General features: G+C 38.2%; 1 protein-coding gene across 4 annotated transcripts in view; it reads right to left on the bottom strand.

Moving 5' to 3' along the window:
* The window catches only part of sbf2 (SET binding factor 2), a 101,597-nt gene extending 76,527 nt beyond the window's left edge, over positions 1–25,070 (bottom strand). For all 4 annotated transcript variants that reach the window (XM_066647163.1, XM_066647165.1, XM_066647164.1 and 1 more), the window contains exons 1-2: positions 24,905–25,070; positions 6,002–6,087 (exon numbers count right to left, since the gene is read on the bottom strand). In XM_066647163.1, coding sequence (XP_066503260.1) covers positions 6,002–6,087; positions 24,905–24,959 — 141 coding nt within the window. In that variant the 5' untranslated portion in view covers positions 24,960–25,070. The remainder of the gene's footprint in view (positions 1–6,001; positions 6,088–24,904) is intronic.
* Positions 25,071–25,937: the final 867 nt, after the last annotated feature.

Raw genomic sequence — 25,937 nt, 5'->3', positions numbered from 1 at the left:
CTGAGCCTGATAGAGTTCTGTCAAGCAGATGCATATAAAATGCTTTTAAATTACAAATGAGCAAGAGAGAGGGGGGAAAGAGAGAAAAAACAAAACAAAACACACACTCATAGGACCTCAGTTGCAAAACACAATAAGAACCATGGAGCATAACTGTGAGATGAACAACATCTGGAGATGCTGAGATGTTTGGCTGAACAGACAGAGCCGGATCTATATTTAGGAGCCATCCACATGTTGGTGAAGGCTTGTGGAATGATGCTGAGTTGTTGCAATCATGCCGTATGCCTTGAAGGCCATTATAAACAACCGTGTCAGTGCCTGTGCTGTATTTCACTCGGCTGGGACCGGGGCCACCGTCAAACCCAGCAACTAACAGGGACACAAACTCACTATAAATAAAATAAACCACTCACTTCTACATTGAAACGATGACTAAATATTCTAGGAAATGGGATTGTCTGTGTGTAAGACTGGCCTACAAAAGAATTTTTTTTTCTTTATTTTAAATGAGCAGAAATCATATTATCTGTCAATAATAATAAAATTATGCACTTTCAAGGAACATACAGACTTCAGTGCCTGGTATGAGTGGATCCGACACAGCAGTTGCTGTTGGAGTTTTTAAAGCACTCACTGCTGGAAACAAAAGTCCACCAGACAATGTCCAGTGACTACTGATGTAGGACTAGAGGATGGTCAACAGAAACTCTGCAGCAACAGATGAGCTACAGTCTCTGACTTTACATCTACCAGATGGACCAACAAGGTGTGTGTGTGTGAGTAATAGAGTGAAAAATGAGTAAATACAATGTTTACAACCCCAGTAGTGCTGCTGAATGTTATCCACTTGCACCAATGCAACACCACATCAGTGTCACTGAGAATGATCCAAAATCAAACGCCTGCACTGTGGTAGTCCTTTGGGTGCCCTGAGCATAAAATAACCTGATGAAAGTCAAACAAGGTATGCAGAGTAACTACAGTCTGTAATTGTAGAACTACAACATGCCCCTGTAGACAATGGAGGTGAGAGAATGGACAGTGAAGAGGTCATAATATTCTCATATGACCTTGTATACATATATAAGTATAGAATAAAGTCTATGAATTTTATAAACACCTAATTAAATAGATTTTAGAACCAGAATGATCAAAGTAAACACAAATACATAAGCATAATTTGGCACCATTATCTGCTATAGCAATACTAAAACTTCTGTATATTTCTTGCTAGAGGATGTTCTTGTGCCTTCAGAGAATAACAACATAATTGCAGAGAAAACGAGCAGCGTGAAATCTGCTGCTAAATGTGTTACGTGACAATGCATATGGCTGGCAGTTCATTTTGGAACTGCCAAAATAAAACCACAAAGTATGCAAACTCTTTTCACAGTTCGTATAATGAAGCTTTAGGTCTCAAGTTAATGAATTTGATCGACAAGTAAGTAAATCAAAGAGAGCAAAAACCAATGTGTCAGATAAATATTTCAAAACTTACATAACATGGATGTGTGATAGTAATCATCGTGTCAAGTGTTATAAAGAACTGGGCGTTCAAAAACTCAATCCAAGTTGGAGAAGCATCTAGAGACTAGGCATCCCCAATATAGATCAGTCAGCTGTGGACAACATAAGGTCTCAGCACAAAAGCTGACAGCCTTAAAAATAAATAAATAATAAAAATAAATAAAGAATATAAAGAAGTTTCCTTCAGGCAAAAACGGAGTTTATAAAAGCAATTTTTGAGTCTTATATTCTTATTTTACATATCATTCCAAGTAACAATGTTTCAGCATAGTTAATGGCCTCTTTATTAAGTCCATTCAAAGACTGATATCAGAATCAGGCTTGACCTAGATTATGCAATCTGTTGGCTAGCCAGAGGTTCCCCCACCTGCTCCGAAGGCTGGTCTATATCTACCAAATGCAGCCTTGACAGGACCTAAGCAATAATCCCAAAAGCACTCCAGCTGCTCTCTATTCCCCTTCACACGCAGAGATCCACAGCAACGTACAAGGGGACATTAAAAGAACCAAATATCATGAGGCAATCTTTAAACAGGATTTAGTAATAGTCAGGAATGCTTTATGTATTTATAAAGAATGCACCATCAATGGACTTAGCCTGTTAGGAATAAAAAAAAATAAAATAAAACAAATTATATATATATATATATATATATATATATATATATATATATATATATATATATATACACACACACACATATACACACACGCGCATATGGGCCTGCTATGGGGTGAAGAGTCTCACGGATAAAATGAACACTTCAGTCTAGAGAAAGATGAAGCCTGAATTGAAGTTTGAACACAAACACATCATTCTGGAACAATATGCTGAAAATCAAATGGCTTCCTGAGGTTAAACCAGCTAATTTTAAACACTCTGGAAGATTAGCTCTGACATCACATGTGCTTAATATCCTCAAGTGCACGAATGGCATAATTACGGCCTGTCAGTCAAAGCCAGAAGCGTGTCGGCACTATGAAAAAAGTTAAATTTATTCGACACATGAGATCTGCTGGGGCTAGCATATTTTATTTGAGGGTAAATTTGCTTCAGTGTGGGTGAATTGTTTCCAGTGCATGTTAAGAACAACAAGGACCACATGCTGTTTGGAAAGAAGGGAAATATTGTAGGTAGACTGATGAAGAGCAGATTTGGGAATAATCTCAGATATTACTCCTACACAATGTAGCATGGAATATATTAACTGACAGCTAGCTCATCATTTTAGTTCCAATTGTTCACTGGTGCATACAAAGCAAAATACAAAAGCACCAAAACAAGAGATGGAATGCTTTTGAAGAATACAGCAAAGCTGAGACCACTTCTCTGTCATGTTTTCCAACTCTGGGCAGCTTGCATTAATCACAATGTAACACAGAGCCTCGCCGTCTGAGGCAGACACTATGAGCTTTTGAACCCGAGGGCAGAGACTGCTTTACTGCTACTGTAGCTCTGGAAATTTACACTTTGTTCTCCTCAGGCTCACATAAGCAAATATTTGGTCCAGAGCCGGGATGATTTGTGCTCCTTGGTAATTGGTCTTCGGTCTGAGGTTAATACCCCCCCAGTCAGTCCCAGAGGCAGGAAGGGAGTGATCTCCCCGATACTGCCCTTACATGGCGTGCGCAGACACCCAGCAGAGTCATCATGATAACAGGCTGGACGAGCAAACTCCCCTCACCGAGAGAATGAGACAAGAGTATGGAATTCTCCAATTAGTGTAAATGAAGGGGCTGGAATAAACGTCTAAATAAACAAGCAACAACCATTATGTATTTGTTGACAGATGAAACACAGATACGTGTTTCTAAGGATGTGGTAAGACTGAATATTTTCATGCTGAATCAATAGAATTGTAGGACTGACCCAAAATCATGAAGAATATCCGAGTGTTTGTTTGTAATGTAACTATTTGATTCCTTAAATTTGTGCTCAGAAGCTGTGTATTTTGCTAACTTTGTTCCAATACACTCTTGTGGATTCCTCGTAATATAGACTTTGATGCTCGCTGTTGAAAAGAAAGTACTTTATCAAATTTGTCAAAGAGGAGAAAATTGCAATGACGGGACTCAGTTAATGTCTTTCACATGTATTACTTAAGGTGACACTGACTCCAACTGCTAACTTTCCATGAAAGTAACTGCATACTGAATGCTCTACAAAACTAAACAGCTCTAGTTACAAATGAGAATCTTAAATCTATAAAACTTACAAGTTTAATTTCAACCTTCAACAAAGTGCAGTTGGCTTCTTATTCCAACATACCATTCCACCTTAAGAGATATGGAGCTTCAGAAAGCAAAGAAACCCGAGGGGAAGTTTGTTTTGCTGAGAACAGTAGTTCTCCAGAATCATCTATGTTGACATAATGTTTAAAAAAAGCAGTGGAAGACCCCTGAAGGCAAACACTTTGGTTATGTGGCATAAGTCTTACTTGGTATTCAAGCCACAACAAAGTAAATAATGAAAAGACAAATGGAGAAGTGATTTAACTGCTGTAGCACTTTGTATCCTGTTGTGAGTCTGGATACAAGTAAAGTAAGCTCAGGTCAAAAGTTCAGATACAGATACCACACTTGCTGGCTCAGGTGGGCCTAAGCTTCAGAGGTTGTTTGTTCCATTCCTGCTCGCACGCTTGTAGGAGGTATACCGATGACTGCAGTGGAGTTGAAGGATTGCAGAGGATCATTTGAAACCTTTTCTGTTTCTGCCAAAGTTTAGGATTGATTCGTCGCCAAAGGAGAGTGATATGGATGGGGCTGCATTTCAAGGGAGCTCTCTGGGGCCTACAGGGATCCGATATGGTGCATTACATTCTGCATCGGTGTGTTTTTTAACTTCAGAGCAGCGAACAACTTGGAATGCAAGGTTAATGATTTAAATTACAGATCTGTCTCGAGGGGTATATACATGCTGCATCTCAACACTGAGTCTGCCAAAAACAGATAAACATCCGGAAAAGTGAGGTGGCAGTGTTTTTATTCAGAGACCTGGCTGCAGGACACTGTATAGGATTCTGAAACAGAAATGTACACTGCGGTAAGAAGAGCCAGAAATTGTAATGGAGGAGGTAAAGGTGATTTGGGTTTTAATGTAAGGAAGGATTTGAACAATCACCAGATTGAGACGGTATGTTTGAACGTTTTATTACTGCAAACTAGACACATTTTAAATGGTACTTGGAATCTTCCCTGAACAGAGAGAACTTTATGAATTGCTAAAATAGATTTGTAGTAAATGTGAAACCTTTTCAAATATGAAGGAGTCATAGTGACCACTGTAGGAGATGTTACCAGAAAAAGGCAAAGATGTGTTCAAGTGCAATAGTATAAGAATTAGATCAATGAAAAATGCCAAAACAGCAGCACTCAGTGATAACAGACTAGAATTAGAGAGTCAGATCTGATAGAATGTGTGGATTTTGACATGGCTTCAGGAATGTCTCATTTAATTGGGGTAGGGAATAAAATAACATACTATAAAACTATTAGAATTAAACAGAGGATTGAGAATATTTTAAAAGGTTAATAGGATGAAAAAATCAATTTTGTTAAATATTTAAAATAATCAGCAAGGATTCTAGTTAAGCAGAACAGAAATTACATACTGAGACAAAGAACTACGATGGAAGCAAATAAAAACCCCCAAGTGCTGCTGCATGGTAAATGGAGATAAGAGGATTTGACAGTGTATGTATAAACATGGATAATGCCATAAACGATCGGTATATCTATCTCTGTAATCGTTGTCCAATAAAAATGTCTCCAAAAGAGCAACCTTACATGCGAAGAAAAAAAAAAACACCTTAACTTTCAGTGGAAATCAACATAAAAAGATTTTATTAAAATTAATTTTGGAAAATTTCTAATAATCTGTGCTGTGATAATGATGTGATAAACTAATAATTGACAAAAAATTGAATTTATTTTTATTGGACGTCAACGATTCATAGACTGTATTTCATTTCAATATGTTTCAGAGGATGACATGCATTAATACTTCTTTATTCATCACAAACCTGGGATACAAACAGAGACAGCAAACTAGGTAAATGAATGTAGAATTTACACACACATACACAAAAGACCCTCAGAGTCAAGCTCAAGGGTTTTGTATATTCAGGTTAATTCATTCACAACGGAAGTGATCATAGAGTACACTAGATTAGAAAGAAATAGATTTACATTTTAAAGTAAACACAAGTTTAATTTCACAGTCAAAAGTAAAATGGAAATATTTTAATGGTATCACTGAAGATGAGTAACAAGTTTCGTTCAAGAGTTTCTACAGCTTCATCAGATACAGTTCTTAACTTGTCTGACACAATTAGAACATAATGAAAGCTTTTTAATCACTTAATCACGTGCAGATGAGTATTGCTATTTCTGCCAAGACCTTGCCAAGGCATGACACCAGTGCGGTTCATTTATAACAGCAGGTCACATGTTCTGTGAGGGCTCTACTCACCATCTCCACACCCTGAGGGAACGCTGTGCCATCCCAGTCCTTTTTGGGGAAGCGCTGAATGATTTTGCCACTTCCCTCTCCTGAACCTGACAACAGAAATGGACAACTTTAAAGAAAAAATAAATTGTATGTTTTTCAAATTCATTGTCAAAGAATTTCAGTGTTTCATGGGTAGGCTTTGGACACCACCACAACCTTTCAGAGAATGAATGAATGAATGAATTTACTGTCAAAATGGTCATGAAGAACTAGAGTTTTATTTTTTAGATCAGAAAAATTAGAAACACATTTAGTATTAATTAAAAAAAATAAAACGAGATTGTGCCCACCTTGATTTTATTCTTACTTTAAGTTTTCAAAATAAGCAGAGATATAACAAATACTACTTTATTGATACAAAAAAGATATAATTCCTTGTCTTCTTTTCTATTAAAACATATTCTGGTTTATTTTCACATCAAAGTCTTTACCATTTCAAAAATTTATGTAAATTAAAAATATTTTTGCATATATTTCCAATGAGATTTGCAGTGATCAGCCATTTGTAACTTAACCATTAAGTCACACCATGTACTTCGCTATTCCTATCATTTTTCTAGAACAAAATTTAACTTCCCAAATACTTATAGTTTGAATACTGATTATGCTCACATTTTCAAGAATGTCGACATACTCTAAGATTTGTGAAATATAAAGTACCCTAAGCTCTAAATATTAGCTAAAGACCCAGCCAGCATGGTTAGCAAATAGCTTGTGGGTTAGACAAAATCATGTTCATCAGGATGGCGTGTTCAGAACGGGGATAAGAATAGGCACTTGGGTATTTTGATAATTGCGCTATGTGCTAATATTTGAATACTGAAATAAATTTTTAGGTTTGTGATATGTTTCAACACAGGAACAAAAAAATACACAGGTTAAGAAATCCGTAAAATTTCTGTTTTAACGTGAGTGTGAAATGTGATGGTTTAACAGATTTTTGCAATAAACAGGCTATTCAATGTAGCTAATGTTAGCCAGGGACAGTGAAACCAATTCTCCCATGTTGGCACATGGTTTCCTGAGAGGAAAATACAGCATCTAACACTGTATGGCTTTAATTTCTGCTCATATGTTCATCTGAAACAAGTATTCATCAGTCATGAAGCAACAACCTACCACAATAAAACATTCTTCAAATATATTCCTCTGGGAGATGCTCGGGTTAATTATTTTAAACACCCCCCCCCCTTCAGGGAAAATCAAGCTCATTATTTCATAGGCATATTTAAACATATTAAACAAAAGAATTTGTCAGAATGCACATTCTTGGTTTAGAGTGGTTTGGGGCCTGTTATGTCTTATACACAGATACTATCACTGAGTGTAAAATTCTCTGCTCACTTCACATTATACACTCAATATTAAAGCGACAGAAAAACATGTAAGTGGACAGTTAATTCGGTATTTCAAATTATTCATTCATTCATTATCTTTAACCCTTATCCAGTTCAGGGTCGTAGTGGGTCCAGAGCCTACCTGGAATCATTGGGCGCAAGGTGGGAATACACCCTGGAGGGGGCGCCAGTCCTTCACAGGGCAACACAGACACACACACACACATTCACTCACACCTACGGACACATTTAAGTCGCCAATCCACCTACCAAAGTGTGTTTTTGGACTGTGGGAGGAAACCAGAGCACCCAGAGGAAACCCACACAGACACAGGGAGAACACACCAACTCCCGGAGTGGGAAATGAACCCACAACCTCCAGGTCCCTGGAGCTGTGTGACTGCGGCACTACCTGCTGCACCACCGTGCCGCTTTATTTCAAATTAAAAATGGCTTAAAGATTACATTAGGGATATTGCTAAAATAACGTCAGGTATTAATGTAATAATAGTAATAAAATAATGTAATCATATTTTAATAATAATAAAATAATTAAACAAAAATAAAAAAAAGAGTGACAGTGTGTCCTCTCCAAAGTAAATGAATTTACTGAGATTGATACTGCATTCAAATGTAAAATAGCTCTTAAAAAGACCAAACAAAGACTATACAAGGGCTGGAGAGGAATCAGTCCCACAGCCAACAATAAACAATTTACTAGCTCATATAAAGTCATGATTCTAGGAATATCATTAGAGATAAAGTGGGAGGAATAATAAAAAACAATTAAAAAAAAAAAAAAACAGGAGAGTTAACAAAAAGCAGATTTTTAGAGAAGGGAAAGGCAAGCACATGTCACATGATGCAAAACCATTTTACTAAACAGTTTTTTAGATCAATCGATGCAATAAAATTTAAAGTGATACTGAACATTTATTGACGCCGAAATGTGTCATAAATTAAATGCACAATTATCCACAAATTTTACTAGCTAATGACAACACTGAGGCATAGATTTGAAGCAGAAAAACATGCTTCTACTGAAACAAGAAAAGGTAAACAAGATGATGAATGGCCTGTTCAATGGGGACATATCCTACCCATTTTCCACAATTGAACAGAGTTCTGGGTTCCTTAAGAGATGTCTATGATATGCCTTGGTCAAAATACCACAAGTAACAACTGCAATCTCCCCCTGTATAAACAGCCCTGTTCAGAACAGCCAGTTTCAGCACTAATTCCTTTAAATGAGAATGAGCCACAGCTCAGTTCAGCACAAGACCCCAGGAGTGGGGAGCAAGGAGCAGAAACACTGCTATTTTATGTTTTTTTTTTTTGCATTTAATTTCTCCTCCGTTCTGGAGTGCAAAATATTTAATCAGTACACTAACTCCTATTAGTTATTTTGTTTGTTTTTTCACCAATAACCAGCATGCATTATATACATACTAGGGATGGGGAGATTCACCGATTCACATCAGTGGTTCGGCCCACATGTCTGCGATGCGACTGCACCGGTAGATTCAAGTTGCATCGGGTTTAATTTGCGGGTGAATTTACGGTGCATCTCCTCTAGCCTTTTTGCATCGGCAAATACCATGGATAAATCGGGTGTTTTGTTTTGCAGTATTTGCAGATAAGTCTAGCAGACAATAGTATGTGTTGCAAATCATAATTTTCTCTATGTACATTTTTAATATTGCACTTTTGAAAACTGTTCATCTTATATGTTTTATACATTTTGTATAAATATAGACAGAGAATATAACTGAGTAATTCAACTGAATAAAATGTAATTCTCTGAATGTATTGAATTATGCATTTTTTATATTATGTATTGGTTTTACTCCATTGAAAACAACCAGATGCATACATCCCTCAGATCGTTACAGAGAGTAAAGCAGAATTGTGCTATTGAGTTAAGAAAACTGATGGGTTAGGCTAATACATCCTCAAACCTCAACTAACTGTATCGAATGATGACTTATCAAACCAAATCTTCTTATAATTAAGTCATATCGTTATCAAATCATTTTTGAATTGCATCTTATCCTGAACAGGAGTGATTTGTATCGCATCGTATCGACAAGGGTTTTCAGTGTATCGCAATTATATCGTATCGGTGGCAGTGTATCGAGATGTGTATCGAATCGACCTTAGTGGTGAAGATATACATCCTTAATACATACATAAATAAATAAATATCATACATTCACTGGGAATCCCTGCGGTGTAAATGGATGCTGAATGCTGGTCTAGTTACTGATCTAAACATAAGCTAGTATTAGTATAACTCATACATTGTTTGTTGAATAAAGTTACTATAGACTCTCTGGTTGTTAAGTAAAAAAAAGTTTTAACCCCATATAAATCAAATAAAAAGATAAACAAAACTAGATAATATCTTTTATCATAAGAGGCTTACACTCAGACTTCTTTATTATTTAGAGAAGTACATATGGATTAACTGTGGTTTAACACCTCAGCATCATTTGTTTTGATACAGAGCTTTGTTCCACTTTCTGGGTTTTGCCTTTCCTAATATTCAACATTCACTGTCCATTTTATCAGCTCTGACCATTTAGATATACATTCTAGTTCTACAATTACACACTATATAGTCTAACTGTTGTTTACTTATGTCCCCTAAGACCACAAGAGTGAAGGTTTTGTGTAGATAGAGAATCATTCTCAGTGCTGGAGTGAAGGTGGTGGTGTGCTAGTGTGTGTTGTGCTGATGCGAGTGAGTCAGACACAGCAGTGCTGCTGGAGTTTTTAAACACCTCAGTGTAAATCCTGGACTGAGAAACGTCCACCAAACAAAAACATCCAGCCAACAGTGCCCTGTAGGCAAGCACCCGTCACCACTGATGTAGGACTAGAGGAACTACAAATTGCCCCAGTTTGGTCAGTGGAGCTTATGAAATTGTCATGCAGTGTATTTTAGCTATCCAGTTTCTTTCTGCATTCATCATCTGACAAAATACAGCACTGTGCTTTTTTTAGTATTTTGTTCCTGAGCTGACTATGTCACTAATGTATGATGCAATTTAGCATTCTTACTACAAATATAGCATTGGTTAAGAATGCTAACAATGAACAAAACAGAATAGCCACCAATTAGCAATTAGGCAAATTATGTCCTTCTAATTAGTGGCTATTAGTTCTCATTCATTTTAGCCAATTCAGCAATTTTGGTCAAGCTCTTCTTTAAAAGAGGCAATCAACCATTCAGTAAATTTAAACAGACCTAACCAAAAATTAAACCCCAAAAGGTTGAAATTACTGCATTACTCAATGCAAACAGTCTCTGAATTTAGTCTGCAATTAAACTAAATATAACTCTGAAGAGGGAAAAAAAAGAAACTGGACTGTATACATGTTCAAAAGATTTCCTTTCTAACAGACAAATAATACTCACTTTGTTACAAGCTCTGCTCAAAGAGGCCCAAAGACATGGTTATATAAACAACTGCATTTTAAAGTACCCTTGGTGACCTGTGTCACTTTAGAATGATGCTTTAAAAGGGGACACATTCTACACTTACTCCATATCCCAGGGGTCTTAATAAAATGCTTTGATTGAACTATTACAAGGATCAAACAACACAGAAGCGTTGTCCCCCTGTCAAAACTGTCCTGCTCAGAACCTGTTCCTATAAAGTCTTCAAATTTTAAACCAAATGTTTTTTTTTTCCTTTATCCTCCAACAGACACTGATCCCCAAGAATGCACTTGTATTATATGAGCCTTAAACATACATACATACATACAAACAACTACCCAAACACACCTCAGCTGCCTTACAGATCTCTTACGCATGTGCATTTAAAATAATTCAAGGAAAATCAAAGGAAAATGTTTGTGGGGTAAAAAAAAATAATAAAGAAAAACAAGGAGTTTCCAAAACCGATAAGATGGTCTCTGACGATCGCTCAGTTCTGTATGTGAAAACAAAAAGTACACTTCAGCTTTTTGATGGATGACCATGGCGCCAAAATGAGTTTTCCAATCACTTCTGTCTTTCACTAAACTCTTCTTGCTCATTTTTCACACTGACTTTGACGTGGATTCTGTTTCCTGTAAACATGCTGACCAGGGAACAGCAGTGCTGACAATTTTGTTTCTGAATTTATTCTAGACTAGCAAAGGTCTTTCAATATAGGAAACTACTGGCTACAGTCAACAACTAAAATCACCACATTGGTCTTCAAAATTACAACCTACAAACAAAGTTCTATTTTCTTCCTTAACCCTTTAACCTCCAAAAACTGTAGATTGTTGCAACTTCCTAAACCTATATACTTTACTTTCTAGACACTATCTGGATTTGTCTTCTGCACTGCATGTGTAAACGTGTAGTGTGCACAAAAACATGTATTTATCCCGTGTATATAATGCCTTATGTTTGCAGTAACTACATCTGTTGTGTTCTCTTATAGATTTTCTACAGCCTTAAAATTTAGAATGAAATAATACAAATTTAATCAAAAGAAGACCAATGCTTTGAAGAGTTGTCCTTACCTAAAGTGAACTTGGAGAAAGGGAGAATGTGGAAGTGCTCTGGCCATTCCTTAAGAAAAGAGGCCAGAAATACATGACGCTCTGGCTTATAATTCACAAGGGAAGAGAAAAACAGTCAAGCACTAAAACAACGGGAGAGGTTCCAGAAGGCACAACCTGGAAAGACAGGGACTGCTGTGGCAAAAGGCAAAGCCCTGTATCGAAACAAATGTTGTTGTTGGACCAAGTGTAAGCTTCAGCTAATACATCTGTAAATTACAGAGACAGTCTTCCAGAGCAACTGTCTTAAGACTGAATGAAATAGAGATAGGAGAAGCATTCATATGAGAATTCTGGACCAATGTACTTCCCTGTTTAGCACAGTAGCCCAGCATCAAATAAACGTTTGGCTGCTCTCGAACACAATGACATCTCTAAATCCTAGTTTTAAATTCAGGTCAAATCTAGAGAGGGAGTGCAACAGACACAGAGAAAAGACTCTAGGCTGCTATATCGCATACACACAGCTGTCAGTGTCTCCAAGAGTTGACCTCTGCACAACTTCGCATTGGGCTGGGGAGCAATAAATCTGTAAGACAGTGCCGAGCTGTCACTGGGGCAACAGCCTTGGTGAGAGCAGTGGGTCATTGATGACAGCACATCAAGTGTCCGTAGCCCACGTTAACTGAAATCATATGCTTTAGTTCTGCCTCTAAGCCATATATAGGCAAAAGAATTCTCTGCATTCCAGAAGGTTCTTGACAAAAGGTATCATATCACCACAACCGGTCAGTTGTTATCCAGGACATAACACGGAAGGGCAGCATACACCGATTCTGAACATTAGATCGCAACAAAAGCACATCTTCATGGATCAGTTTACAATAACATGCTGCTAAAAAAAATTCCAAGCACTCTGTGTTCACACTGTAAAGATCACGGCACATGAAGGCGAGCATGACGGGAAGCGGTGCTGACGCAATTTAAAAAAGTACTGTTGCATTCACAAGACACATCTTATCTCCTGTAATGGAGTAATTCAAAACAACTACAAGCACATTCTAAACAAAAAAAGGCAAGTTGGACAACGTTCAGAAATGAAGCAATACGTAAAAGCCTGTGGCACGGAACATGACTGTGTTGAAAAATGAGACGAGACCGATGTTTATTTTTGTCAAACTTATTTTTCTCTTGAAAATCTTTTACAACTCTGACCCAGAAACATGTCTTATAGCAGAGAGCAGACATGCCGAACTTGTCATAAGTTGTGGCCATACTGCATCGAGGAATAATAAGCAACATGGGATTTACTCTCCAAGATCTGGGGAGTCTGGGATCTAGCTTAATAAAACAGGACAGATGATAGAACCATTTGTTCAGTGCCTTTGCACAATAATTTGGCATGGTGGGGCTCCCACAACCTACAAACTGATTAATAAAACAATTCACACAGTTTATTTTTGGCTGCCCAAGTCAGACAACGTGAGATAAAATGAGCCGTTCTGATTTTGTGCTGCATCTTATTTAGAGTACACACACTTTTGAAATGTCCTGTCGGAGTCTCTCCAATCACTGCGCCTGACCCAGGTGTATTTGAGAGCACAAAAATGAGGTTAAAGAGATCTAAGCAAACACAACGAGCACTGAGAAATAAGTGTACTGATTAAAAGTGGGAAAAATGAGAACAGAAGGCCGAGAACCAAGTGAAAATGACTATAAAAAACATAGCTGCTTCCCCTTGCTCCTAGGCTCTCACAATGAACTGAGCTGTGGTTCATTCTCATTTCAAGGAACAGATGCTAAAAATTAATCGCGCTGAACACGGCTGTTCAGACCTTGGAAGAATGGTGCTGTTTTGTTTGATCTTTATGGCATTTTGACCAAAGCATGTTACGGATCCTTCCTTAAGACCCCAGAACTGTGGTAACTTCAAAATTGTGTCATGTCCATTTTAAGCAGATTACCATGTTCAATTGTTCCACTAGCCATTCCCATGTTGCTTTCATCTGTGGCTACAGTCGATGAGATTTATCTAGGAATTACAAGAAAGAAGATCTAGAAGTATAAGACATAAAACAGTGTACAGCAAACATGACGCTCTAGCGTTTTATCCTTTGTGGGTTTAAAAAAAGAGTCTAGATTGTTCATTAGTGTTTGTACTGGACATAGCCATATATCATGTTTCCATTTTTCTATGCTGCAGTTGTTCGAAATAAATCTCAGTAGGGAGAGCCGAATGCAAGTTCTGACGAAGAATTCTTTTTCTTTTTACGTCATCTGCGTGTTAACACCTGACATGATCTGGCTCAATCCACGATAGGTGGGATGCTGTAGACGAGCTGGCAGCTTCTCCTTCACTACACCCAGCCTTCGTGGTAACTGGGATTTAGGAAAAAATGTTCTCCAGTCAGATCCATATTTCAATATTCAGCTTGAGTCCCATATTTTCAGTGTTACATAAAAAGCAAATACAAGCAAATCAGACCGGAGTTTTTCCACACCAGTCATTCCAACAGCAGGGTGCCCCACATGTTCTCAAATGGAGATAAACATTCAAAGGAAGATACCACTGTTTGCATAGTAAAGGGTATCAGTGATTAACAAATTTCTGAGATCAGTAAGCCCAAGCTCCAGGAAGCACCCTCGTGAACACTAGCAGCCACAGCAGTGGAAAAAATAATCACTGGGAGAGATGCGCAGCCCCAAGATAGCTCCAAAAGGACTGGTGTGTGCTGAAGTACCCTTTTATCCAAAGTCAGTGCAAAAAAGTCAAGCGTGAACAACGTGAATGACAAAAGCACTTTCTCCATATGCAAGCAACCATGTGTCCAATAGAAATAGTCATATCTAAACCAAAGCTGACATAACCTACTGTCACCATGCAACCACATGCAGCCAACCGCACGTAAATCAGTTTAACCTTTCACAAGACAAAGCAAGAGCCAAAACCAGAAGTACTATATACCGCACAGAGAATTTCCTCCACTGAGGTCATGTACGGAGGTGTGATGACAGCCAATTTCACCCTGCACGATCAAGCAAAATTAATACAGCTAATAAACATCCAATCAACTTACATATACACACACATACATTATATATATATATATATATATGCCACACAGTTCCAGGTTCCTGGTTTCAACCCCCTGCTCAGGTCACTGTCTGTATAGAGACTGCTGTGTTCTCTGTATTTAATTGTTAATAAATGAAATCATTGTTAACTGCTTCCTGCATCACACAACGGTGTCTCAAAAAGGCTGTGGACAAATGACATGACCTCTATTAGTCAAATTCCCTGCACAATATGTCTGCTATTTCACTGGCATATGTAACTTGCTCTCCTCATATCCTATCAGCAGGAACAGTAATAACACAAATCACAGTCTGTGTTGTTGTTGTCTGGACTAATACATTTGTATTTGTTGAAGCTGAATTCATTGCTTGAGATGATGGCTGTTTACTGAACCACCAAAACACATTCTAAAAACACATAAAAAAAAGAAGAAGTAGTTTTCCCACGAACTGCTGTAAGGAAAAGAGATCAAAACACTGAGTTGTTCACCTGAGTAAGAATTACATAAACACATCTCTCTCCAGTCTCACAAATCACCATGTAACAAAACATGAACATTGGTTCAGATTATCAGGTGTGAAAATGCCCTAAAATGTAAGTCAACATTCTCATTTCTGTCACTTCACATCCTCATCAACACCATCTTTTCCATGTTAGTGTTTCAGAATTGCACAAATATCATCAATAAAATCAAAGCAGTAATAAAACTGCTTTGATGAGCTCTGCCAGCTCAGTTTTCCATTTTCCTGTAAAAAAGGCAAATATTTCCTTGTCTCTGAAGAGCTATTACCACTCGTTCCACACATGCTAAGCAACCATAGCTTGTGTTCTGTGCAATCACACAGACAACAGTATCTAGGCAACATTTATCTAAGTCTATAGAGAAGACAAAAAATTAATTACAAAATATTCACCTCTCTCTCTCTCTTTGTTTTTTTTATTTAACTTTTTTCACCCAAATAATTCCCATAAAAAAGCTGGATTCTACAATGTGTGAAAATATGTTCAGTAATTAACTAACAGAAATTGTCCAAAACAAATTACTTTCTTTATATTTTCACACAATTTCCACTATTTTCCTTTGTCTTTTAATGCCGAAGTGTTGAAGATTTTGGAGGTTAGGTTCTGACAGTGATGAAATTGTTTCATCTGTAACTTTCACTTTGTGGTGTTTTAAAGTGCACTCTTGATTTATGGGCTGATTTATAGGTTTAGGGCTTTCCACTATGTGCCCACACAGCTTCCTCCCCAATCTTTATCAGAATGCATTCATGCCTCAAAAGAGTCTGAGGTGCATTACATAAACAGCACACTTTAAATTCGCTACACTGAAGACTCTCATAAAAGACATCAGGTAAAATAAAATGCATTATTTATTCAGTTGTCGGTAACACAGGACTATCCATCTTCCAGGACTACTGCAAACAAGCCTTGTTGGATTTTGAGGTATGATTTGAGGTATGAGGTCCTGTTGGAAGGTCCAGTGATGTCCAAGTGTCAGTTTCCAAGCCATTGCCATGCTTCACTGTAGGCAAGGTGATGTTTACTGGGTATGTTTGTTTCTTCCTCCTCCAGATACACATACAGCTGATCTTTGGGACCAAGAAATGTCCCAGTTTTGTTTTATCCCTCCACAGAACAGAACCCCAAAACCTCTGTGGCTTACTTACATTGTTTATTGGAGCTGACTTTTCTTATCCTTCTGGGTCAGCAAAATTGAAATTGCTCCTTTATTTTCATTTTACCACAGTGCAATAAAATTTGACTTCTGAATTTAACCCATCCATTGCAGTTACAACACTAACACAGAGACAAACTAGTGATTAAGGGCTGTGACCATACACACACTTAGCAGTGGGCAGCTGGCTTTGGCATCCAGGGAGCATTTGGGGGTTATGTATGTTCATCAAGAGCACTGCAGCCATAGACAGAACAAGGAGACAGGATTGTTCCTTCATTCACCCTCTGCCAATTTCCTGCCAGCTGAGAGGATTGTACTGGCGAGCTTCCAGTGCCAAGTTCAATTCACTAACTTAGGCCATGGCTACCCCGACTGAGCTGTAAGCCTTCAAGTTCAGGAATGGAACTAAACACAATCTTGAGTGTTTAGTATGTGCCTTACTGAGCAAACTGAAACCTCAGTGCCTGCTGCCAACAAATCTTGCTGCAAGTCTTTTGCAGTCACTGGGGTGGGGTGGGGGGGGGGGAGGTGTTTGACCACCTGCTTCCATGGTGGCACACAGTGACAGCTTCTTTTTCTGCTAGGTAGTGCTGCCATTGTTCTTTGAACTTGCATACAATGCTTCCAACCTATATCTGTAGGAACATTCAGTGCATTTATCATCATTTTGTATCAATTTCCTCTCATTTGTCCAGCCATATTTCTAACATGCACTCAAATATCAAAGAGAACAAACCCCTAGCAAGTCTAGGTAAGCTTTTTATTCCATGCACACCTGATACAACTAAAAAAGCCTTGCATCAGGTGTGTTTGAGACAAAACCTTATTTAGTGTGTGTTCTTGAGAGATATTTTATTCATTCATTCATTCATTCATTCATTATCTGTAACCGCTTCTCCAATTCAGGTTCGCAGTGGATCTGGAGTCTACCCGGAATCACTGGGAGCAAGGCAGGAACACACCCTGGAGGGGTCGCCAGTCCTTCACAGGGAGACACACACACCCACACACACATTCACTCACACCTATGGACACCTCTGAGTCACCGTGGAAGGAAACCAGAGCACCCGGAGGAAACCCACGAAGACACGGGGAGAACACACCAAACTCCTCAAAGACAGTCACCCGGAGCAGGACTTGAAGCCACAACCTCCAGGTCCCTGGAGCTGTGTGACTGTGACACTACCTGCTGCACCACCATGCCGCCTGGTATTCTATTCAGGGGCTAAATAATTCTGAGACTGCAGTAGTCAGTGGTATTAGAAACCACATGTTAAATTAGTTTTGTTGACATATTTAAATTGTTCTTGTTTAGTTGCTGCAAACAGCTAAGTTTAAAAACAAATCACTAATAAGCCTAATTTACAATGGAGGTTGAATTAGGTTGATTGCAATGGTACTTAATGAAAATGTAAATGCAATGGAGTGATGCACTGATATGAGAACTGTGAGCCAATGGCAATGTCCAACATTTAATGTATATTTACTTGCCAAAGCCAATAACAATAATAAAATATAGATATATTTACGACACCTACCAGGATGTGTCATTAAATATTTGCTAAAAATTAAGACTCCAATATCTGTATTGTGTTAAGGTGGCCACATGGTGAGGATTCTGACAGTTGAATTTGCTGGCTAACTGCACTTCTGCATATAAAGAACATCCATGCATTTGTATTGCTCTCGCTGAGACCACCTTCTTCTATTCATCATTCCAAAATAGCAGGCTTGGGACTGGTTGCATTTCCTCAAAAGTAAGTGATTCGTAGCCACACTAAATGATGACAGACACCAGATGTGCACCAGACAATGCAAAACTAATCAAGTCTAAACAGCTGTTCAATGTTAAGATATAGCTCTAAGTATATTTATATTTAAAGGCGTACAATGCCTCCTTTAACAAAAGAATGCCTTCTCTGATACTAAGCTGAAATCTGTCATCCTAACCTTAATGATATTAGGATTACAATTACGATAACTGATTTTTCAGTATCGATGCAGCTCATCTGATACCTCTCACATTAAAATGAAAGCAAATCTAATCATCAGTCCTACAATAATCAGTCCACCCACTGCTGGAAAACTACTTCAACATGTCCCATAAACACAGACAAAAAACAACTTCTATCATTTTAAGAGATATCATTCTGACAAATACAACTGATGCCTAACAGACATGTAGCAAAACTTATATTAACAAAATATACATAAATAAAAAACTGAGCCAAACATTTTTCTTTAAGTATATTGAAGAAAAACCTTATTGACATTATTAATCTTGCATAACAGCATTTTTCCAGACATTTTTATAAAATAGACTGCCTCTTGTATTGCACTGTGCAGACAAATCATTTTTTACAGCCATCTATTAAACTACACTGGAAAGACCAGCCAAGAAATCATCCCTCACCCAGTGATACGGCCAACTTTCAAATTCTTCAAGAGCACATAGAGACACTTTGACAAAGAGAAAGAGTCTGAAAATGCCCTTGCATGGCATTTAATACTCAAGAGCCCACTGCTCAACAATCACAGATTACATTAAAACATATGCACATGCACATGGAAGCATTTTAAAGTTTTCTGTCCTCAGTATAAGCAGACCTCTGCAGCAGGTTTAAAGTTACATTTTTTTAACATACTCTCAAATGGCATGCATTCTGTCTTAAACATTGACACTGACCTTGTGATGTAAAAGGTCAGACCCTTCGCTGAAAGTACTGTTATGTTAGCCGTAGACCACATTCCGCTGTTTGAGCGAATAACATTTAATTGTGCAACATGTGCCAGGAGCACATTTACAGCCAATAACGAGGTGACATTACACCACAGAAATAGGCTAAAATGTACAAGAGTGTACTTTTATATACCGTTCTATTACAAGCTTATAAAAAAAAGGCATTGGTGCTGCAGGGTAAAACTGCATAGATGCCATTCATTATTTGCCTGCCAGCCTTTTTCAACTGGTAATGGCCTCATAAAATAAATATATATTAAATTGCCCCACCCATATTAATTTATTATTGGCCACTTCATGTAAATCTGCATATTTCAGATATAAAGCATTCAGCTTTTACAAGATGTGTGATGATTTTTGTTTATCCAATACAATGAATGTCAATGCCAAATTCTGAGGTAAGCTTCTCTTTTTACAGCAGTTTTACCAACATTAATTGTACATTTGACAAGATCATATATGTCCACAAGTGCTGGCTTGAATAATGTGAATGCTACTTGTTCATTGTGTTGGTATTCGGAATGTAGCATTCTGTAGCATCAGAAAAAAAAAAAAGTGCAACATATGCTACATTTTGCCAGCTAAGCCCTTTAGACTGAAAAGTGATTGTTTAGCTTAAATTGCAACATCATACCAGGCGTCACAGCAGAACAAACTGCACCATGTTTCGTGATGCCATTCTGAGAAAAGATGCCTCAGAAGTCACACATGGTTTCGTTTTAAGTCATATGGCCAAACTCAATACGTAATCAGAAATATAACAATATGCTTATAATTAATATAATAAATTTATATTTACAATTAACACATATGCTTAAAAGGAACACAAGTACAGGTCCTTAAAGTACCAAAATCATGTGACTTTTTCATGGTATAGAATCCCAGACTGAAGATTATCATTCAACTCTGAATCATCTGTCCAGGGTTCGTTCTTGTTCGCTGAAGATCATGCCAAAGTAACAATAATCAAGAGTTGAGTGCTTCAGCAGTGTTTTGATTTTTTTTTTTTTTTTACCCAAAAAAGATACTCCTGGTAAAGTTAGTTAGTTTGTAATTAACGCCATATCTGCCACATTCATGGCAAAAAAAGTAGTCGGGTGTAATTGATTTACTAATACAGTTTTATTTTAGATATGTTGAGGCTGCCATCACAGCGACCCTGAAATGGACAAGCGGAAAAGAAGATGATGATGTTGAGGATACCATCTATTTAAGTTTGTCATATGTGTTGCTTAAGTTTCATTACTGACAGGAATTTTAGGAGTGCAGATGCTTTCATATTGTTGAATAATTCTTTTATGGACTTTGCAGTTAGGATTTGTTGCCTCTCATGGTCAAAGTCATTAAATGTTTTCTGCTTGTAAAGAATGAGCTCGTCTGCCTGGTGAGGACATTGGTGCCATGCTTGAGTGAATGTCACATCTGATTTATTTTTATTGCCAGCACAGTCACTGACCATAAAGCCATATTTTAGTAAACTAGCCACACCAAGCAACTAAGAAATTCTCTGAGTTGTAGAATTGGTAAATCTGAGTTTGTGCAATTCTGTTTCCTATAAAACGAGCAACTGAGCTCAAAAAGTATGGCAGTCTATCACAAGATATCACACACTTATCCATCCATCCACTCTCATACACACACACACACACACACACACACAAGATTAAAATTTTACATAGCCAGTCCATATCTCCATTGCAGGTGGCCACTTGGGCCACATCCTTTACATTTATACTGGGCAAAAAGTGAAATGACAAGGTCAAGGGCAAAAGGAAATGCTGACCCCAGCAGAGAGGCATGAAATGTTTGATGAATGTTCTCAAACTTACAAAGTACAGCAATATTTGCCATGTTTCCAGGCCACACTGCCTCTGACTCAGCTGTCACCACAGAGACATGTGTCACTGAGGCAGGAAAATGAGTTAAATACATGGAATAAGTTTACGGCTATTGCAATTTAAACACAGCAAATACATTTAATGTCACAATCATATGTCTTTACCGCTAGATCAGAAGAGCCATACTGCACATATATTTGGTCATTACCATTACATAAAGAAAAAAAATATATATAGTCCTTTAGAAATGTAGGCTCTCTCTTATTTAAGGGCTCATTTAAAAATATCAATAAAAGTTTACTTGTATTACATGAACCCACTGGGTTAATTTAGCATAAAACTGAGGAAATCATATTTAGTCCGGCTTTGCCAGATATTATCTTCTCACATTTAGAAAGCTATGCGCTTCCGGGGCTCATTATAAAAATTCCAAGTGCCGTGACCAGCGGATGTGGATATTGTGCCGCTGATCAGAGTTCAAATGGCGGCAGGCACCAACGTCACTGCAGTCAATAACTGCAGATGAGAATGAGCTGGAAAAATAAACCATGTAAGTTGGAAGGGAGGAAGAGCAGCTCTCCCGGGATTTGCTTCAACTGGGATGTGCAACTAAAAATGAAGAGGCCGTCTCAAAATCATTTATTATCTTTCTGTAACGGTTCCGGCAGCACTGCTATTCGAGTAAAATGCCTGAATCCAGCGCAAACGCCACAGATGCCAGGAACATTTTGTTCCCCCTACACAAGAAAGTCATTTGTCCCTTGGCAGTAAGTGCAAGCTCACGATGGGGGGACAATATTTACCTATTCATGCGAGTCACTGGCTCCACTGACAGCAAGGCCTCAGCTGCGTTGGCCCTTTAAGTCAGAATTCTGGACAGAGATCAGGACTGCTGGCACTCTCAGTATACTCACCAGTCAAAGCTGATCAATGTTTAGCCTAAAACGTGCCTCTCTAAAGAGTAACAGTGGAGTGATTGAGAAAACTGGGCTCCACGCATCACAGCAAAGTATGAGCCGGCCTTTGTCGTTTCTTTCGGTTGCTGTGCATCCCATGGAAACAAAGTCTGAAAATGAAATTTGCAGCCGTGGTCCATATACTACATTACAGTCTAACCCAGTTTTCCATGAAGTGATAAACTGGAATGTGAAGTCTGGGATAACAAGTGATCATAAATGCTCTACAGCATAACTTGCATAAAATAGACAACATGGTTAAGAGGAGGAGAATGGGTAACCGATTTCCAAACAATCCACAGCTTTAGGGGCCCGAAATTAAATAAAACACCTGCTCCATCAAAATTCCTGGTCAAAGCCCTAAGGTCTTCCTTGCAATGTGCATCGTTGATGGGTGAGCTAAAGGGACCCAAGAGGTCGGAAAGCCGAGAGCAGAACTAGGTAACAATTCACCTTATATACATCACTGCACTGCTGCCAAGCTGGGCTCAATAGTGCTGTGTTTCATAGACGTTTGAAGAGAAATGTGTTAAAAATTGTTAATCATCATAAGCTCTTCTTCATATGTGCAGGTATTTCTGTAACCCAAAAGACATCCCATCTGACCCCAAAACGACAGGAATTTGTGGACTGCCTTTTTGTTCTGCAACAATATTCCTTGAAAAAAGCATTTAACGCATGAACAATGGGCTATAACTTCAACAATATTCTGTGCACACAGTGTTTAAGACTTAAATCATAAGCTGCTCAAAAACTAAATATAAGCCAATATAAATCACAAAACACCTGCCAATACAAGCCAAAACACAAAGCGACAGTTTTTGAATGGACAGTATGATTTAAAATTCACAAATGTCCAAATACAATCAGCTCTCTTTATGTGCAGTTTCTAAATCCAGACTCAATAAACAACAGATTTAACCAAACACAGATTGAGTATTCAAAGAGCAAACACAGAATTTGCCATGTGCAGAGCACTACGCTAAATCCACACAAATGAGATGATGTGTAGACGTAGCCTGCTGAAGCTTTCTGCCATTTGACAGATGAATAAACAACACAACCTAACTATCTATATTCAAAGATAATTGAAAAGTATACAAATATGTCCATTCCATTTATTATTTGGGGACTTGACCATCTCCCGACCTCTGTATCAAAACGGGGAGGGGGTGTTTTCCTGAAAAGGAACTCTTGTGGATACATACAGAGGGCTGACTAGACTTCTTGAGGCCCATTATGACCATACCTCTAAATGTTCATATTGTGATAGGAGAACATTGCAGTTTATTACAAGTAAACTGCAAAACAAACTGAAGTTCCTCTGCGGAACCAGGAATCTCAGCACTAGACCAGCATTCATAATCATGCCTGTTTCCTCTTGGTTGGGGCTGTGCATCCGCTTTCCACAACAAAGGAAGCTCTCCATTCGATCTGCACTGAGCCCTTCCCATTAAGCCCGTGCCCTAGAACTGAAAGCAAGCTTAACTCTGTCTCTCAATCTGTACAAGCTACATGACACGAAAAGACAGAAACATCAATGTCTCATCGATCCATGGGCATTATCCATTAAGAGAATCAATAGAGTACTTAAGTGGACATTAACAGAAACACTGACTAAGTGGGCAGACCATTTTTTTTAAAACAGACAAAGTGCTGTACACAAGTCCCAATCCAAAGTAATCCTTTCTAAGGATGCTTGATGTTTTCCCGAATAAATCATATGAGCAAAGTCAAATATTTGCTTTAAAAAAAACATTCGAGAGGCATGAACAGATTTGCACAGATATTTCAAAACAGTATTTGATTATTTATTGTACTCTGGGATGGCATTTTTAAGTGATATTGGTTTGTTTTCTACACTGTTCCTATGTGTATGTGCACAGCCAAGGAGAGCTGTACATTATTAAAAAAAAGGCTTAACAGAAAAATAAAAATGACATTAAAGACAATACACTTCACATAATGTATTCACAAGGGTTTAAATTTAATGCTATAATAGCACAGTCAATAAGGGGGAAAAAAAGGAGAAACGAAAGTTAGAAAACTTCATCTGATTCCAATTCCTGGTGGTGTGGGGAATAATTCAGGTATTTCACAGAAGTGAAAGTGTGCCATTAACAGGAGTGAATCACATAGGAGTGTCATATAGAAATACATTGCGTAAAAATTTTAAATCTTAAATTATGATGGATGCTTCATGAAAATGAAATGTTCAAACTTGAGATGCTTAATGAATTTACTGAATGAAAACTATAAAAACTAAATGATGTTTAATTGTACAGTGGGGTGGGATGGATAAAATATTTCATATATCAGTTAACTTTTTATTTTTTAATGCAGTCGTTTATCTGGGAGACAGTGAATGACGCGTCGTCTGTGTTTAACTGTTCATTTGTAAAAGTACAAGAATTTGGGCACGAATGGCAACTCATTGATGAAAACCTCCCACATAAACATACACAGAGCAAAGGACGTGACAGGCTGCGGACTGCTACGAAAACACAAACTCTGAACTCCTGGTAATCTTTCAAGACTTCCCTAACACCTAATGCTTTGTTATTTCTGTACTTTCCCTCTCGAAGCGCTTAAAGCAGCTGGACCCAGTCAAAGCTGTCTGAATAAATCTCAGGTAGCTTCACAGCTAGCTCGCTAACGTTAAACGGCCTCAACAAACCTCCCCCCAAATCCCCCACCAGGAGCCCAGGGCTCGAATAAAGCTCCCACACCTACCAGATTTGTCCTGGTCGTATCCGACGACAATGAAGTAATCTGCCAACCGAGCCATGCTTGCCTCTTTTCTCGAAATCCTCCACCACAATTCAGCATTTTTCTTTCTTCAAAAGCACAGCCATGTTTGACACAAACCTCTCCAGTGCGCATGCGCGCCACTCCAGGCTTCTCCTGCTGCACTGGGCGTGGGCCCGGGATTGTGGGGATGAACGGTTTAACACTGGATCTAATGAGATAAGCCTGGGGTCAAGAAGTAAACAATTTACTCAGCTACATTTCCATACTCCACAACAGGTCATTTGTACCTTCAAAACGTATTAAACTCCTCAATATACTGTACAAATTCCAATGGTTTTGCTGTAACTTTAAAAACATTGATGACAGTCAAGATTTTAACCTTGTTTACATGCTCAAATTGCATGGGTTTTTTTAAAACAAGAATAAGTAGCATGCATGAAATATGTAATAAAAACCATGGCTTGGCATTTCCTCTTTTAAACTGAACTGTAAGCAGATTCAGACAGCCAGGAATTCTTATGTCATAAACCTAGTCCTGTGAAGATGTGGGGCAGGGCTTCAGGTGAAGGGGCTGGTGCAGCACGACATATAAACCATTTTTATAGAACTTCAGATTTTTCTTGGAAATATCATCACTGTCCAAAGGAAAACATATTTACTACATCATATGGAGGTTCAAAAACTTCATGATGAATGGTCCAATATAAATGCTCCAAATTTACATTATAAAAACTTTTTACACTGAATTCTTTTCAAAGTTAAGAAGTTTTTTTCCCCTTCTGCTGTAAAGTTACTAATTTGGAAATATGTGTTTTACTTCGAACAGCAATGATTCATTCATTCATTATCTGTAAGCGCTTATCCAGTTCAGGGTCGCGCTGGGTCCAGAGCCTACCTGGAATTATTGGGCGCAGGGCAGGAATACACCCTGGAGGGGGCGCCAGTCCTTCACAGGGCAACACACACACTCACACATTCACACACACACACTCACACCTACGGACACTTTTGAGTC

Source organism: Hoplias malabaricus, chromosome 16, assembly GCF_029633855.1.
Source record: "Hoplias malabaricus isolate fHopMal1 chromosome 16, fHopMal1.hap1, whole genome shotgun sequence".
Taxonomy (NCBI): Eukaryota; Metazoa; Chordata; class Actinopteri; order Characiformes; family Erythrinidae; genus Hoplias; species Hoplias malabaricus.
This window is presented reverse-complemented; position numbering and strand designations above follow the sequence as displayed.